Consider the following 15,411-nt stretch of genomic DNA (forward strand, 5'->3'; position numbering starts at 1 on the left):
TGGCGTATGATTATTTACTTTGTATAGGGTTGTAGACAGTATATAAATGGAGTTGGATAAGTTATTTCATATATATGGTTTCTCGGTAATATGGCACTATCGGTAAATAGAATAAGTTATTCTATAAATCGTTGATTTTACGTATCGAATGGTAGAATAAATAAAATGGTATAATATTTATAAAATCTCAAAAGGTATAAAAAATCACACTATCTTAAATCATGTATTATCTTAAATGTACAATCACTCAAATAAAAATGTATAGAATCACTTTTTTATATAATTAGATATTCTTACAAAATTTTATTTTACTTAATAAATAATAAGTGGGTAATAGGATAAAATCATCTGAATGCCTATTGATTCCTATTTAATAAACCGTAAACAGGAATTTGGGTAAAGGTGTGGTTCCTCTACGAGGATACCAGAATATTGAACCATGAACGAAGAAAGACGTGAGAGAAAAACATGTTGGTGAGTGGTGGAACTCTAATTCTTGACTGGAAAGGACACTAAACGCGAACATTGACACCTTTTAATAAAAGTAAGTTCGTCGTGTTTTTAGAAAAATCTTGTCTAATTCTTAAGTAATTAAGACATTTCATTTTCGTAGGTAACGTAGATTCCACTTAATTTTTTCATTTGAGTTTACTTTGAGGTAAATTTTCTAAGTACTTACTAAACCTTGATCTTGTCACTACTGGTATGTTTTTCTTCCGAGCTTTTATTCGACAAATGTACTAGCCACGTTGTTCTACATTTCGATTCAGGCCCGGAAAAGGTCCAAACCCGCTGGCAAGGTGCAGCACATCGAACGACTCGCCAGTATTAACTGGTCCTCAACTTCATACTGTCTGCCGAATCCTCAAATTCCAGTAGAGAGTCGGAGATGACTATCGACGATGATAATTCCATTTACGTGGGAGGTTTACCCTACGATACAACTGAAGACAGCCTTCGCAAAGTCTTCGCTCTATATGGCGCCGTCGTTGCCATCAAGGTCAGTCCTCTCCTCTTCTTTTCTATTTGGAGGTTGTTCGTGTTATCCAGTTTATGCTCTGCTCTTCTTCCGTCCTAGGTAGCTGTCAGTTGTGGACAGTTCATAGAATGTATCCATGCGCTATCTGATTTGCATATTCAAGAGCGTCTGTTGCAAACCCGAAAATTTTGAGATTAGTTGAGGAAATAAATATGATGGAATGTGTTTGATAAGTTGCAGGGTAGCTAGCTAAGGATTTTGCCTAGTACGGAGAGAATTAAATAAACAAGAGAACAATTCAAAAATTAACACAAAGAAAAGATAGATCGGTTGTCTTCTAAGGGATGCATCCTTCTAATGATGATATTGAATTTTTTTGTTCCCCCTCCTCTCCCTTTCTGAGAAGACTAAATAAGATTCTCTACCACTTCAAGGAGCAGTTACCTTTGGCAGCGTTTCCTAACGCACAGAAAACTTACTCAGCAACTGCGGCTTATTGTTCCCCCTCCTCTCCCTTTCTGAGAAGACTAAATAAGATTCTCTACCACTTCAAGGAGCAGTTACTGTTGGCAGCGTTTCCTCACGCACAGAAAACTTACTCAGCAACTGCGGCTTATAGAAGATAAGCCGCATTAGATCTAAAGCTGCTCGTACAAAAATTATTTAAAAAGAGAAAAATCAGAGGTTAGGTGGCAAAGCCTAAATAACTTCCTGCACTTCATACACTTGCAGCCTGGAGCATAAAGATGCAGGTTACATCGTTATCTGGTGGCAAAGGCTTTATCTTTGAGGTAGTCTTAGGTATAGCTAATGCACAAAAGTTTCATATTTGATGGAGTGTGTAAAGCTAACCTTTAAACTTATCAACTACTAGCCTTTGCCAAGTATTTAATAAAGTCATATATGTTTGCAATTTCAAGACACATGTTTGTATTTGTTTACATGAAGATAAAGGTAGTTATTTTATTCAAAGAAACGAGAAAAACACGGAGGTGGTGTTTGTGCTTTCTTGAGGCCAGTCATCATTTCAAAGGTGGTATTTTCACTTTCTTGTTGTGTTTTGTTTTGTTCTGTTGACCCAGAACTTCTGTCTAATCTTAATAGGCTGAATGATTGGTCTCAAAATAGGTTGCTCTTCACTTCAAAAAAAAAAGTTGCTCTTCCAACGTAAAAAGTCATCTAGACAAAGTTGGTTTTGGAAACATGTATTTTCTGTGACACAATATTACTCTATTACTATCAGCTTCATAATCGAGGTAGTTTGCTCCAAACCTCAAAAGAAGTCTCAACTTCCATGCAATTTTTAAAGTGAAATTTAGAAATGTGACTTTCAGGGGGAAACTCAATCTCAGAATGACATCTTTTGGTTGTAAAGCTGGAATCACTGGAGGCGAGTGCTTCAAAATCCACAACCGACTAGTCCAGGATCTCCATCTAGAAGCTCAGTCTCAGAGAGATTCTTTTGGTTGTACAGTTGGAATCACTTGAGATAAATGTCCCAACACCCACAATTAAGTAGTTCTATGTCACTACTCCTGTCATTTTGTGTCCATCATAGCTTCCAAGGTGGCTCATATAGAAAATTGCTACACTTTCTCCAAACGTGCAAACTATTTCACACCATATACCAAACTACTTTTTGATTCACTTCAAGAGTAACCTGTAAAAACCCTGGCAAGAATGAATTATTCTCGCTTTAAGGATTTATGGGAGGATTATAGAGGGATAATATCACTTTACAGAGACTCTTTCAACAGGCAACTGCCAATTTGAACTTCTTACAGGATTATAACTTGTGTGACTATAACTGTACTTGCTACTTTTCTAAAGTTATTTCTGAAAGTAAAAAATATGAATATTGAGACTTTGCCAAGTGGCTAATGTACCTCCAGCCGTACCCTTTTGTATTTCTAAACCATCCAAGTGGCTAGAGTATTGACTCCCCATTGATGGGCACCTACGGACCTTCCAAGTATGCTACTTCTGCAGACATATCTGATCATTGAGAAATAAAAGTTCAATATAGCATATTGTTACTCATTTCAATTGACTGTGCATTGTTCGAATATCGGTTGCTAATATTACTTGCTCTCTAAATTTTTGGAAAAATAGTTATTTTCTTGCTTAAATCACCTTGTCAAACAATGAAACTGTCAAAAATATAAATAAAATGTATTATTAAAACAATGCATTAATTAGTTTCAGTAGTGAAATTAAATAATTTATTATTTGATTTGACATACATTAACATGAATTTAGCTTACGATGAACTGTTACATTAAAACATCTTGATCTGGTATCATGGGAGTTTGTATCAATTAGATTTAAGCATTAACTGCAGTTTCTTATTCTTTTCTCTGTTCATATGTTTTCTTTGTGCAGATTATAAATGATCGTGAAGTTGGTGGAAAATGCTATGGATTCATTACTTTTACTAACCCTAGATCTGCAATCGATGCCATCAGTGATATGAATGGCAGGGTATGCCTTTCTTTGGTCCATATGACTATTAAAGTACTTAATTCAAAAATGCTCCTGGTGATTATGATCAGCTCTTACTTAATCCGATGCATTATTCCTACTGTACTCTCAACACCATAACCTTTTACTTTTTTACTTGCTCATGTTTTTCTCCTCGTCATTTGTAACTTTAACATATCTTGCTCTGAGATGTGGATGAAGCCCATAAAATACTTGAAGATGTGAATCTTATTCTTATTTCTCACTTCAAAAGATCACAAGATAAATAAAATGAAATGAAAAAATGGTGTAGGATCATTTACTCTCTAATATATAACCATGCCCTGTTGAATAGATATTCGATCTGATGTTGATCTTGTAGAATGAAACTTTGACTCTGTATATGTCTTTGTTTTTTCTTGTTTACTTCAACCATATTACTCATATTATGTATTCTAAAATTAATGGTTCTGTGGAAGTCATGTGATTGTCCTGTCTCCATGGTAGGTTTTCCCTCCAAGCACACCTACCAATGGTTTTCATTTCCTACTGCTTCCCCCTCCATTAGAGGAAGGATCCTTGTTCAGTACTAGTGCTGTAAGTGGGATCTATCTTGTGCAGCCGTACTTAGCCTCCTGACGAGTAGGCGTGCAGGCACAGAGCTTCTGTGGCCAGTATCAGGGGCAATTTATTAGCACTTCTAGATAGTGGCTGCATGCTGCTGTGTGCTGCACCTGCAGCTGAGGGAAACATTGACAAAGCCAGTTTATATTGCTAAATAAAAACCTTGATTCTAGTGATTGATATTGGTGCTGTCTGCTCAAAAGGCCAGGCCAGATCAAACTGACTCTAGTGCTGGCCTACATGACTTTTGTGTGGCAGGAGGTTGAGGAGGTCTGGTTCTGTCTAGCTCCAAGCTGTTGGAGTGGCCTTCTCTGAAGTGGCAATTTTATCCTTCTACCATGATAAGTTAATGAGGTTTTACTGGTGGGAGTACATTGTTTAACAGTAGAAGAAAAGACTTCATAGAGATTTTAAAAAGGTGAGAAGTGGGAACTTGCATAATAAGCCGGTCAGAAGACCTTAAATGAATAAATAAATAATGATACTTTCCTGCTGCTCCATTTTTCTGTTTTGTGCCTAAGAGTATTAGATGTTGCATTTGTTTTGAATTTTTTTTTTTTTTTGTTGAAAATAGGCTATCAGTGACTTTTATTACTTATGAAAAGATTTAAAATTATGAAGGATAGGGTTTTCTCAAGCCTCATACTGGAATAGGATAAGTCTCTCCAAACAACAAAGATTGGCAAGAAGAAACCTTTTGCTAAGGAATAAAAAATATTTTTATAACAATGACCTGTAGCTGCATACTTTACTTTATGTTTTCCTTTTTTTGTGGTTGGACAGCCATGGTGTTGACCAGGCTTTGTTTTTTTTTTTAAAAAAAGACTGACCAAGCTTGACATTAGACAATAGATGGAAGAATTGTCCGAGTAAATGAGGTTCGTGCAAGAGGTGGAAGGCTGAACCGTGAAAGTTTCCATCGGGATGCTTCTAGAGATTTTGATTGGGGTAGGGGCAGAGATAGGGAAAGGGATCATGACCGAGATAGGCATCGACATCGAGAACGGAATGATGATCGATCTCGGGATAATGATCGGGAGCATGAAAGGGAATATGATCTTACACATGATCCTGATCATGTGAGGGACAGATTATTGGATCGTGATCAAGATAGAGATGGACATGACAATTTCCATAGTGATCGTCAGATTGACTGGGCTCGAGATAGAGAGTTTGACGAAGGGAAAGACCCAGAGAGAAACAGAGATAAGGATGATCCATCAAAGAATCAGCATGGGTAATCAGATATCTTGTTTAATTTGTTGTATTTATTGAATTTTAGTCATTTATCCTTTTCATAAAAAGGATATGTATCATGGATCGTTATCGTTATTTATTACTTTAATACCTTTTGAAATATTTTTCAAAATAAAATCTTGTGAGAAAGTGGTATGACTGTTATGCAAGTTGATCTCAATCTATGTCCTTAGTTAGAATGTACAAAGCTTTATTTGTATTGGTGTATGTGAACAGTTCACGTTTTAGTGGTCGCCGAAGTAGGGAATTGTCCTCAAGTTCCAATGATGACTATAATGATCAGGTTAGACCAACTAACTAAGGTCTACTCTGTCTTTTAATTCATAAACATATTTGAAAACAGCCGCAGTCACAAGGGTTTCTTGATTTCCTCTATACTAAACAGGTTAAGGAAGAGTTAGAGTTATCTACGGAAAAGTGTGAGGAGCTTCAGAAACAGGTTTATTCCTTTCCTGTATAACATGGGTAACATATATGTATGAATAGGATTTCTAACTGTGGTATTATTCATGAAAGATACTGTGGACTGCTGGATATCATGCTTTCAGTCACCAGCAGTCTTTAGATGAAATATGTTCCATACGTGTTTACACAGATACTGGGTTAGAACTATTGACTCATAGAACTGATGTTGGAAAACATCTATTGTATATATCTTAAGGCAATAGAGATTGAAGCCATCATCTTCTCGATCATTCTCATGACCTTTAGAAAAAAAATCTTTTGATCATTATCTGGGGCTTTTCCCAAGTATTTTGTGATTGACACTGATTAAAAGTCACACTGTGAAATATGTTAAAGTTTATAAACTTTATATTTAACTGGTCATATTGAATCTGACTGTAAATGCTGCTATTAAAAGCTATGATGATACTGCAAACTCTTATGCTTTATCTTTTAAGTAGATATGACATCAAAAAAGAAAATGGAGACATTATTTTTTTATTTGTCAAAAAGAGAATCATACCATGCACAAAAGTAAAATTAATTATACCAGGGGATGGGTGCATTTCTTTGCAAATTTAGAGGCATTCATCTTTAAATTTCATTTGCTCAGGGACTTCTGGTTTTTTGTCCTCGATGACCTTGTATGTGTTAAAAAATAGTCTCAGATGGATCAATGAGTAGAAAGATCTTGGATGTATTAGTTTAGAAAGAGGCTTTCTACTTGGCAATCATTTTGGGATGAGCCTTGGACCTGATTTTCACTCTGTATCAGAGCAGGTGCCACTTGTTGGTTTCCACTCTTGTCTATGTGGGTCTACATAGAGGATCCACACGTGAGATGGAGTGTTAAAGAATAATTCTACATGGATCTATGGGTAAAATGTTCTTGGGTTTATTAGTTGGAAAAAAGGGGGCTTCCTAATTTAGCTAGTCAGTTTGGGATTGCCTTGGACCTAACTATCATATGTATATGACCTTTTAGTAAGTTCCATGTAATTTTTCCATCAGAGCAAAAAGTAATTGTTCATGGACACCATCAGAGCAAGCAGTAACTGGTAGTAGTTCATGACTTGATCAGATATCCCAGATGGAGGAAAAGTTTGAGGAAAGACAAAAGCTCGTCTCAGATTTACAGAATAAAGCCCAAGTATGTCTCCTCTTATATTGACAGTCTCTTTTGTTTTACTTTTGAACCAGTCGTTACAACTCTGCACCTGCTGTGGCTTAAACTGTGACTGGACTACCTTGTTGATTTGGAATGGTTATGATTATGAATGCAGAAACTGGAGAATGCATTGGCCATGACGAAAAAACTATCCTCTCAAAAGAAAGCACACTTGACGAAGGTATGTTTTTCTTACTTGAAGGTGCATGTGGTGTTATTTAGGAAACACTGTGGACATAATAGTTCATGTGTATGAATTTTTGCAGCTGCAGAGATGTTTTTTGCAGACAAGAGATTACAGTGAAAGGCTAAAAAGCTGTGAACAAGAACTCCAGGTGAGTCATGAATTTCAATATGCACCTCTTTACGAATTTTCCAGTGTGGAAACTCTTATAATGCAGCCTACCTTACATGGATGGTTTTACTAACCGGTTTATATTGTTACGCAGCATGTATGGGGGTTTCTCTAGATATCACTGTTCAAATTAATAAAAATATTATCTGATGTCATTTTATATGCATAATATGCGATCAAACACCATGAATGCCACTGAATACATAATTCATATAGTTATAGAGGTTTGGCATCTAAAAGTATCTAATTGGAGCATCTAAAACACGTGAAGGAGGCACAAATTTTCATCTCTATGCTGATGCTTCGTTAGTTCAACTAGTTTGACGGAAGCGTCAAGTTCTGTTGTAAGAGCCTTAATCTCGCAGCAGGATTCAATTCTGATAAAGTGTTTCGGGACTTTGATCTGCTAATTTTCAATAAACTCAAAGTTAGTTAGTACTTGCTGTCCGCACATCAAACAAAGTACTATGAGAGTCACGGACATGCTTTGTGAAGTTGATGTGCCACTAAGCTGAGATTCTGTTGTATGCACCTTCTGAATTACCAGATTTAACATAAAATTTGAGTTTTTTATCCAAAAGCACAATTCTTGTATTGGATGGAACAAAGTGGGAAGACATTTAATCCGTGCCAATTACCCTGGCCTCTCAATGGATTTTACATGAAAAGTTCATTTGCTCCACAATGATAGATGAAGAAACATGCTTGATAAGCATCACCAGAAAATTCTGCCATATCCTAATTCCCTGCATCTGCACTTGCCTCTTGCTTGCATCTTTCGAGCTTGTAATACTGATTTGATCAATAGTCAGGCGTTCTTCTAAGTGTTCACGGATACGAGGATATTGCTTGAATTGCAACAATTATACTTATTTGAACCTGTTGCATCATATTTACAATCCCTTCCATTTTGCTTTCTAGATCCTTGCTGATTCCACAATGCTTGAAGCTGATGAGGAGGAGGACATTGATACCATGGCAGATGGTGCTGTCACCGGCAATGTGTAGCATGACCAGATGAATTCAATTTTTCTGCAAAGGTCACATTTTGGAAGTTGACAAGCAGCTTTTGCACAATTTGTTGAGAAGATAAGCTGCATTAGTTTTGAACATCCCTTGACATGATTATGAATGAAACTGCAACTTTTATTCAAGTTCTTCAAGTCCATGTTTGTAATTGATCCATGCTACTTAACAATACTTCTTTGGATCTTATTTTGTGCTTTGGGTGTCGATGATTTCTCAGATACTCTCCTAGTTGGGTATTTAAGAAGATTTGGGTTTTCTGTGATGAAGACACCTAGTTATTAACTTTGAACATGATAGATAATTGTGCAAGCAGTTCGCTCATGTTTTTTCCAGAGAAAATTGATAGTTCCTCGAGACGCTTTGGGAATGATTTGGTCACTATTATGACGGTAAAATGAACTCATGTAAACTGCTCTTTGACTACCCTTCATCCTACATTTTCCACCCTTTTGTGTTTCTCCCTTTCTCTACAAAATCCACCTTGTTATCCATAGTTATGAATCATGATGACAGAGTTGGGTCTAAGGCCATCCAAAATACAAACCAAATCAGGGAAAATATAATTATTTTTTATTTAGAAGGGGACAAAATCAGTAAGCAAGCTAGTATAATTATTTAAGGATGAATGATTGTAACTGGCTAAGATTAGTTCCTCCCATTTTAGAGATTTCAGAAATGAAGATGGATCTGGTTGAGGTTTTGACAAAATTTCTGCAAAATTCACTTCTTTTGGATCATCTTACAGTTTGCTCAGGACGAAACCTCGAACGTGTATAGTATCGTAGCCTCGTAGAAACGCACTGTGGCCATTGACGAACGACGACCCATCTCGTCTCAAAGTTGCACTTCGTCGTTTCCCGGGTAAATAGGTCTTTACGAAAAACAACCGCAAAAGCCGCATAAATCCAAGCAACTTGATTTCCCACTCTGCGAGACAAGATAAGGAAGAAAACAAACGATCGCTTTTGTTTTTGTTTTTTTCTCTCGCGTCTCTCGCTTCTCCTGCCGTGGTCTTATGAGTATGACTGACTCTAAATTCCAAAAATACCCTACCCCTAACTCTGATTCCATGCACTGCTAGAATTTGAGAGTAATTTCGCTGCCGTTACTCTCCTCTCCGTCGTCTCTCAGTGATAGCAATCCCTTGGGGCCGCCACCATCGTTGTCCCCGCTGTCCCCCTTCCAGCTGCTGCTTTCGGACTTCCCGTCCTCGATGCTCTCCGACCGGTCGCCGAGGCGTCGGACGTCGGACTCCGGCAAGTTGTGCGCCTGTGAGGAGACCTTGTAAGCATGGTGGAGGTTCGGGTGCAATGCATGGGGCAGCGCCGGATAGAAGTCCTGCGCCACCGGCGGCTGCGTGCAGTAATGGGTGGAAGCATGGGAAGCTGGATGTGCGCCGTAGATGGCGGGTCCGGCTCCGTGAGCGGCAGCGGCGGTTGCATACTCCGGTGGGACCCAGATTCCGCCCAGTACCACTAGCTGAGGCGTGGAGTTGGTGGGTGCTTGTGGGGCTGGGCTCGGTCTTCGAGTGTGAAGCCTGTATTTCTGGTAATGGAAAAAGAAAAAAGAGGTTTCGTTTCATCAAATCCAGTTCAGCAGTTGATCTGTACCTGGAAACAATCAAATGTACTGAAGCTCGACCTTTTTTTTTTCTCTTTCTTTCTTAGCCTGTCTGCAACTAACTTGGCAGACAGAGAGAGAAAAGGGAAGACAAATTATGTTACCTGCAAATGGCTTTTCACTTCATCATTCGTCAGCCCGTCAACCTTCATTAGCTCCCTGATCTGCTTTGGGGTTGCAACTGTCGCCGGTGCCAATCATTAGTAAATAATAGAGTAGAACGATTACGGGTCCCACCTTGTTCGTGTACATGAAAATCGAAATTGAAGTCGAAGTCGAAAGACCCCAGACAGTGAATTCAGGAGAAGAATATACAGCGCGTGCGTACCTTGAGAACCGCCCAGCATCTGAAGGGCGTTCACAAATCTACGGTGCAAGTCCGGCGACCAACATCGCCTTGCCTTCCTATGAGCCTGTGCTGTTGTAGTTGATGTCGGCTGACCTTCGGTAGTCACGACTGCTCCTTTTCCTTGTTCTAGGATTGCCTCTCCATTGCTGCCCTTTGTACAAGTACTCTCTCTTCTTGAACAATTCGTTCCTTTCTCCGATTCCGAGCATATATTCTCCTCCGGCTCTTTATCGGTGGAAGCCAAAGCTAAATCGGGAAGAGCTCGTATAGGGGTATTCGAGCCGGTGCTTCGTTCTTTCGAGAACGGAAGAAAGGCTCCCCCGTTTCTCTGCTTATTATCCAAAGCAAGCTTTGGGCTGACGCTGAAACCATGATCCGTTTCTTTGACAGACGAAGTGACGACGGTGCCTTGGTGCTTGTTTCCGTCGTTGGCTTGGCTCCATAACTGCGCCGATGTCATCCAATTTGCTTTCTCTGACATGTTTGGCGTCTTATCTGCTTCCTCTGTATTGGGATTTTTAAGCGGCATGAATTCCTCTAGGACTGGTCTTGAGCCTTGATTCACCTGGTAGGAATCTAGCTGCTGCCTGGAAGCCTCCAAAGCTGAGAATAGGAAAATGAAATTTAGAACACGAATTACAGAAGCCGTCTCAAACTCTCTTTTCCACTTCAAACTTTATCTAGCAGGTTAAAAAAAGGACCAATCACAGACTTTCACTGTTAAAACAGGCTGATATCTTGTGCTGGCTCTGCTTCTGTAGTTACTGTTCTTCCTAACAATTTTCATATGCAGCGCAAAATAAATTTTAAGATATGAATACAGCATAGGTCAAAATTAAGTCGAAAGCAATGGTGAATAAAAAAGGGGCAAGGAAAGATAAAAAGAAAAAGAAAAGCTAATCTCCGAAGCAGTGAAAGAATGGAAAAGAAAAAGGTTTTTCATGTTCACACAGGAACCGTTATTTGAATCTCAGTACGTTGAGAGTGTCCCTGAAGAAAGTAAAACTGTCAATCGATGGACAATAGTAACTACCATTATTCAGAAGTTGCATGCAGAGAGGCAGCTCACGCTTAAAACCATCGATCTTGAGACGCTCTTCTTCAAGACGCGAGAGAATCTCTTCGAGCTTCTGGTGCTCAGCTTGATCTCCGAAGAATTTCAGAAGCGTGGCATAGCTCTTGGGTTTGCACTCGAGGGTGAGTTCTGAAGGTGAAGCCATGTTAATTCCAAAGCCTTGGTTTTCAACCACTTCTCTCAACCTTCATTACATGAGAGAAAGAGAATCGGGGAGGTGGAGGGGTAGGAGGAGAGCTAGAAGAGAGAAAACACAAGGAGGATCGCGGGGGATCGTCCTCTTTTTAGGGGTGAGTTCGAGGGGAGAATAAAGTGTGGTTTTGGAAGAGCAAAAGGAAAAGCAAGAGATAAAGCAAAGGGATGGTAACTTCTTGCAAAGAACAAAGGGAAAAGTCATTAGGGGTTCTGAGAAGGAATCAAGGTGACCATAAGTCATGTGCTCGGTGCTCAGTTTACCAACTTTTCTGAGATTTCATTTCACCATTAAAACAGATTCTTCTCTCATTCTTTCTCCTTCACCCCCTTCTTCTCTTCTTCTTCTTCTTCTCCAGTTTCTTAGTTCAAACCTTTTTCTTTCATTATTCTTTGTAGTTCATGAATATCTACCATTATAAGCTTTGGAAGTTGAAACCGGTCTATCCAACAGTACGTAGATTGTAACCATTACAGTGAAGAGACTATGATTCTAACATGATTATTTAAATGATTAAGATAATGAAAAGCTTCCAAAAGCATATACTAACCTATAAAAAAGGGAGCCTGTGGAAACATATTCCAAAATTTCTCCTTGAATTAAAGAAAAGGAGTCCTTTTATGCTTAAAAAGCTACATTCAGGGAAGAATATTTACTGTACCAGTATATAAACCAACATATTTTAATGGGCTCCAATAAAAAGGAATATCAAAGTTTGAAATTTCTGCGTCTGCACTGTACAATTAGCCCACGACCCCAAGCTTTTAATCCCTAAAAAAGGATAATGCAGTCTACAGTGAGAGAGAGAGAGAGAGAGAGAGAGAGCGAGCGAGCGAGAGGAGTCTTGCCCCCTGGCCTGCTGCTCACTTTGATGAAGTGGTGACGAAGGTAAGAAGATTCTCCCGAACTCCAGAAAGAATTTAGAGAGGGAGAGGGAGAGAGAGAGAGAGGAAGGAAGGGTGTGCATCGAATTCTCTGTGCAATAATGAACGCCAGTTGCTTTCCATTAACGAGCCTTCTCATAGAAGCCTCCAAAGCTTGCCTTTGTTGGGGATTCTGCTGCTCTCTGAGAGTCCTCTACTCCTGACATCTGTCTTGATATATATTCCCTATATCGTCCTTAGTCCTGAATATCCTTGTTGTCCTGCTCCTTTCGAATATTCGGCCGCGCCACATTTTCCCGATCAAGGACGTAGACTCTGCCATTCGTCCGTTTAAAATCGAAGCCGCGCCCCAGAAAACGTTTTCTTTCTTTCTTTCTTTCTTCCTTCCTCTCTTTGCCCCAATTCTGCTGTCACTGTGTCAAGCTTCCTTTCCGAGAAGGCGGAGACAGCCCACTTGTGGACCCATTCATACGCGTTCGCGCTAGGCGCTCACTCCGTTGCTTCTTTGGCGCACATGTATCGTGATCTGCTACTGATCTCTTTCTCTTTCTTTCTCTCTCTCCCTCTCTAAATATATAGCCGGACCAGCAGAACCCTAATCTGAATCTCAAGTATAGTGATCTTTCTGCAACTCCTAATCACCGCCAAATTGACATTTGACACGGATGACTGTAATCCAGAGGATATGCTGCTGCTGTAGTGTTGTTGAATTTGAGATTAATGGTTTTTTGTGTCTACAAAGATCAAAGTAGGGAAAACACATGAAAAGTAACAAAGTTGCCGTGATTCCTATGCTTTTGTGCAGGGGTATCCTTCATGGGTGTGCGTGTTCTTCACTCTTTGCTCATCGTAACACAACCCACAGTAAACTATGTAAAGTAGAATATGGCCAGATAAGGTTTTAGATACTAGTAGGATTAAAGGTTCAAAGCAGTAGCCCAAGAGATGCTCATTGTATTCCACATTATCCAACGCAAATATCAACACGCAAATAAAAGAATAGATTTAAGAGAATGACAATCGTGAATCGACTCAGATGATTATAATAGTGGAATATTAACGCTTTGTGGCTGTTTTTGTGGGCTGGTCATCCTCGAAGCATAGTGGAAGATTCCTAGCCTTTATAAAGAAAAGCCATTCATCCGTCCATTAATGGACTCTAGATCGTCTTCTCCAATGCAAAGGTTCGCGCATCTCGATTGTTGGACGTGAATTTGCTTTCTGCAAATGGTCTCAAGTACATAGAATATAAATGTACACGATGTTTGCCTGGGATGTTCTTGGGCTGCCATTAAAAAACAACATGGTGGTTGGGACCGGACAAACCCTGAATCTCTCTCGAATGTCACGAGATGAGTGGCTAATTATTCCCACCCACGTATCAGAAATGGAAAAGGAAAACGATGAATGAAGTTACTATTCGTTCTCGTGTTCGTTTGCACAGAGCGGGGACAGTGGCATTACTGAATGTATGTTTTGTTCACTATATATACATATATATATATATATTCCCTGAATTAGATAAGAGATTGTTCCAAACTGAATTTCCAGAGGAATGCTCCATGCCTTCCTAGAGAGACAAGACAAGTTCATAATATTCTCCATCTTTTCATGTCGAATTGAAAAAAAAGGTCTTCCATTTTCTTTTTCTGGCTTCAATGTTTTGACCATTGACTGAGACGGACGGTAGGCCGGTAGCATCTGAAAGGTGAAAGTGGAGAGAGGAATGGGATCCTCCATGGTCGGCTCTAAAGAACTCCATTATTATTACATAAAGAAGTGCATAGAGTGCAATCAAAGGAAGGAATGGTACTTGTTTAATTACTTCAATCTTCATTATTCCAACTTTTTATACCAGTACGTGTTACACTAGTAAAAGTCTGAGTATCGAAATCTCTTTAAAAATCAATATACTCTTTCAAATTGGCGAACTGGTAACCTAGTGTGAGACATCGAAACTGTCGCCTTTGGTCGATAATTATCCAAAAAATCCAAGTTGTATTTATCCGCCTGTTGTGATCGGTAGCAGGGTTACAGGGAGAATTCTCTTTTAATAAAAAAAAAAATTAATTGAACTTGTCTAATTAAGACCCAAAGTGACCTACCCTTAATTGGAAAAGTTAGAATTATGGTTGGTTTTTTTGTTCTCGCTACAAGGAACAAAACAGAACCTCCTTCCTCGTCTCCCATTCCCTTCCACCCTTTTCCTTCTTTATTGAAAAAGAAAAATATTCCTTCCTTTAGCCCTTCTTTCCAGCACTTCATTATAAGAGAAAAGGAGAATCCAGTTGCTGTGGAACTGGAAATGGAGGTACTTTACCTTAAAGAGAATCTATTTGGGAAGAGAATTTGCACTATCAGTGGCAATAGACCTCAACAATGGTGTTACGATTCAGAACCCCAACTAGGGAAGTCGAACTCAATTCCAAGTCAGCTGAGTCATGGGTCAACTCAACCAGTCATGATGAATGATGAACTCGAATGGGTTTCACCTAGGAGTTTCATTATTTCAATTGGGCCATTGTATATCGTGATTTCAAATCCAAAAGGAAGGTTCCCCAAAAGGGATACTAGGTCTATTTACCCGGTCTTATTTGTTACAAGAGGCTCTTACATAGAATGAGAGAAAGCTGAACCCATATTTCTATAAGGTTTGTTCACCTTTATTCTTAATTTTAATTCATTTTGCATAGTTCTTACGATTTTTTAATCAATTTAAAGTGTAATGCCAATTTTACAGATAACATTCATGTACAAGATGTGAAAACAAAATTTTTAGGTGGTTCATAATTGCTAGTCCAACCCAAAATATTTTAGCACCTTGAGGATCCACTAAGTTTTAGTTGCGCAACGTAAGGCAATGTTGCCCACAAAAGGGATTTCATTCAATTGACCATAATAGTCACATTAAAATAGCATTCCCTCTAATTTACAATAGCTAAATAGGCACCCTACAACACACTAGGATACACAA

General features: G+C 38.9%; 2 protein-coding genes across 2 annotated transcripts; one reads left to right on the plus strand and one right to left on the minus strand.

Moving 5' to 3' along the window:
* Positions 1–785: 785 nt before the first annotated feature.
* LOC137946489 (glycine-rich RNA-binding protein RZ1A-like) lies at positions 786–8,606 on the plus strand. Its single transcript, XM_068792802.1, has 9 exons — positions 786–1,000; positions 3,362–3,460; positions 4,909–5,300; positions 5,537–5,603; positions 5,706–5,759; positions 6,846–6,914; positions 7,048–7,113; positions 7,199–7,267; positions 8,209–8,606. The coding sequence occupies exons 1-9, from the start codon at positions 890–892 to the stop codon at positions 8,293–8,295; spliced, it is 1,014 nt and encodes a 337-aa protein (XP_068648903.1). The 5' UTR covers positions 786–889; the 3' UTR covers positions 8,296–8,606.
* Positions 8,607–8,987: 381 nt separating this feature from the next.
* LOC137946417 (myb family transcription factor EFM-like) lies at positions 8,988–11,559 on the minus strand. Its single transcript, XM_068792697.1, has 4 exons — positions 11,319–11,559; positions 10,265–10,888; positions 10,041–10,117; positions 8,988–9,861 (listed from the first exon to the last, which is right to left on the minus strand). The coding sequence occupies exons 1-4, from the start codon at positions 11,503–11,505 to the stop codon at positions 9,394–9,396; spliced, it is 1,356 nt and encodes a 451-aa protein (XP_068648798.1). The 5' UTR covers positions 11,506–11,559; the 3' UTR covers positions 8,988–9,393.
* Positions 11,560–15,411: the final 3,852 nt, after the last annotated feature.

Source organism: Aristolochia californica, unplaced genomic scaffold (genome assembly GCF_029961685.1).
Source record: "Aristolochia californica isolate CCGP_79_NKW_82.1479 unplaced genomic scaffold, dmAriCali1.0.hap1 SCAF_12, whole genome shotgun sequence".
Taxonomy (NCBI): domain Eukaryota; kingdom Viridiplantae; phylum Streptophyta; class Magnoliopsida; order Piperales; family Aristolochiaceae; genus Aristolochia; species Aristolochia californica.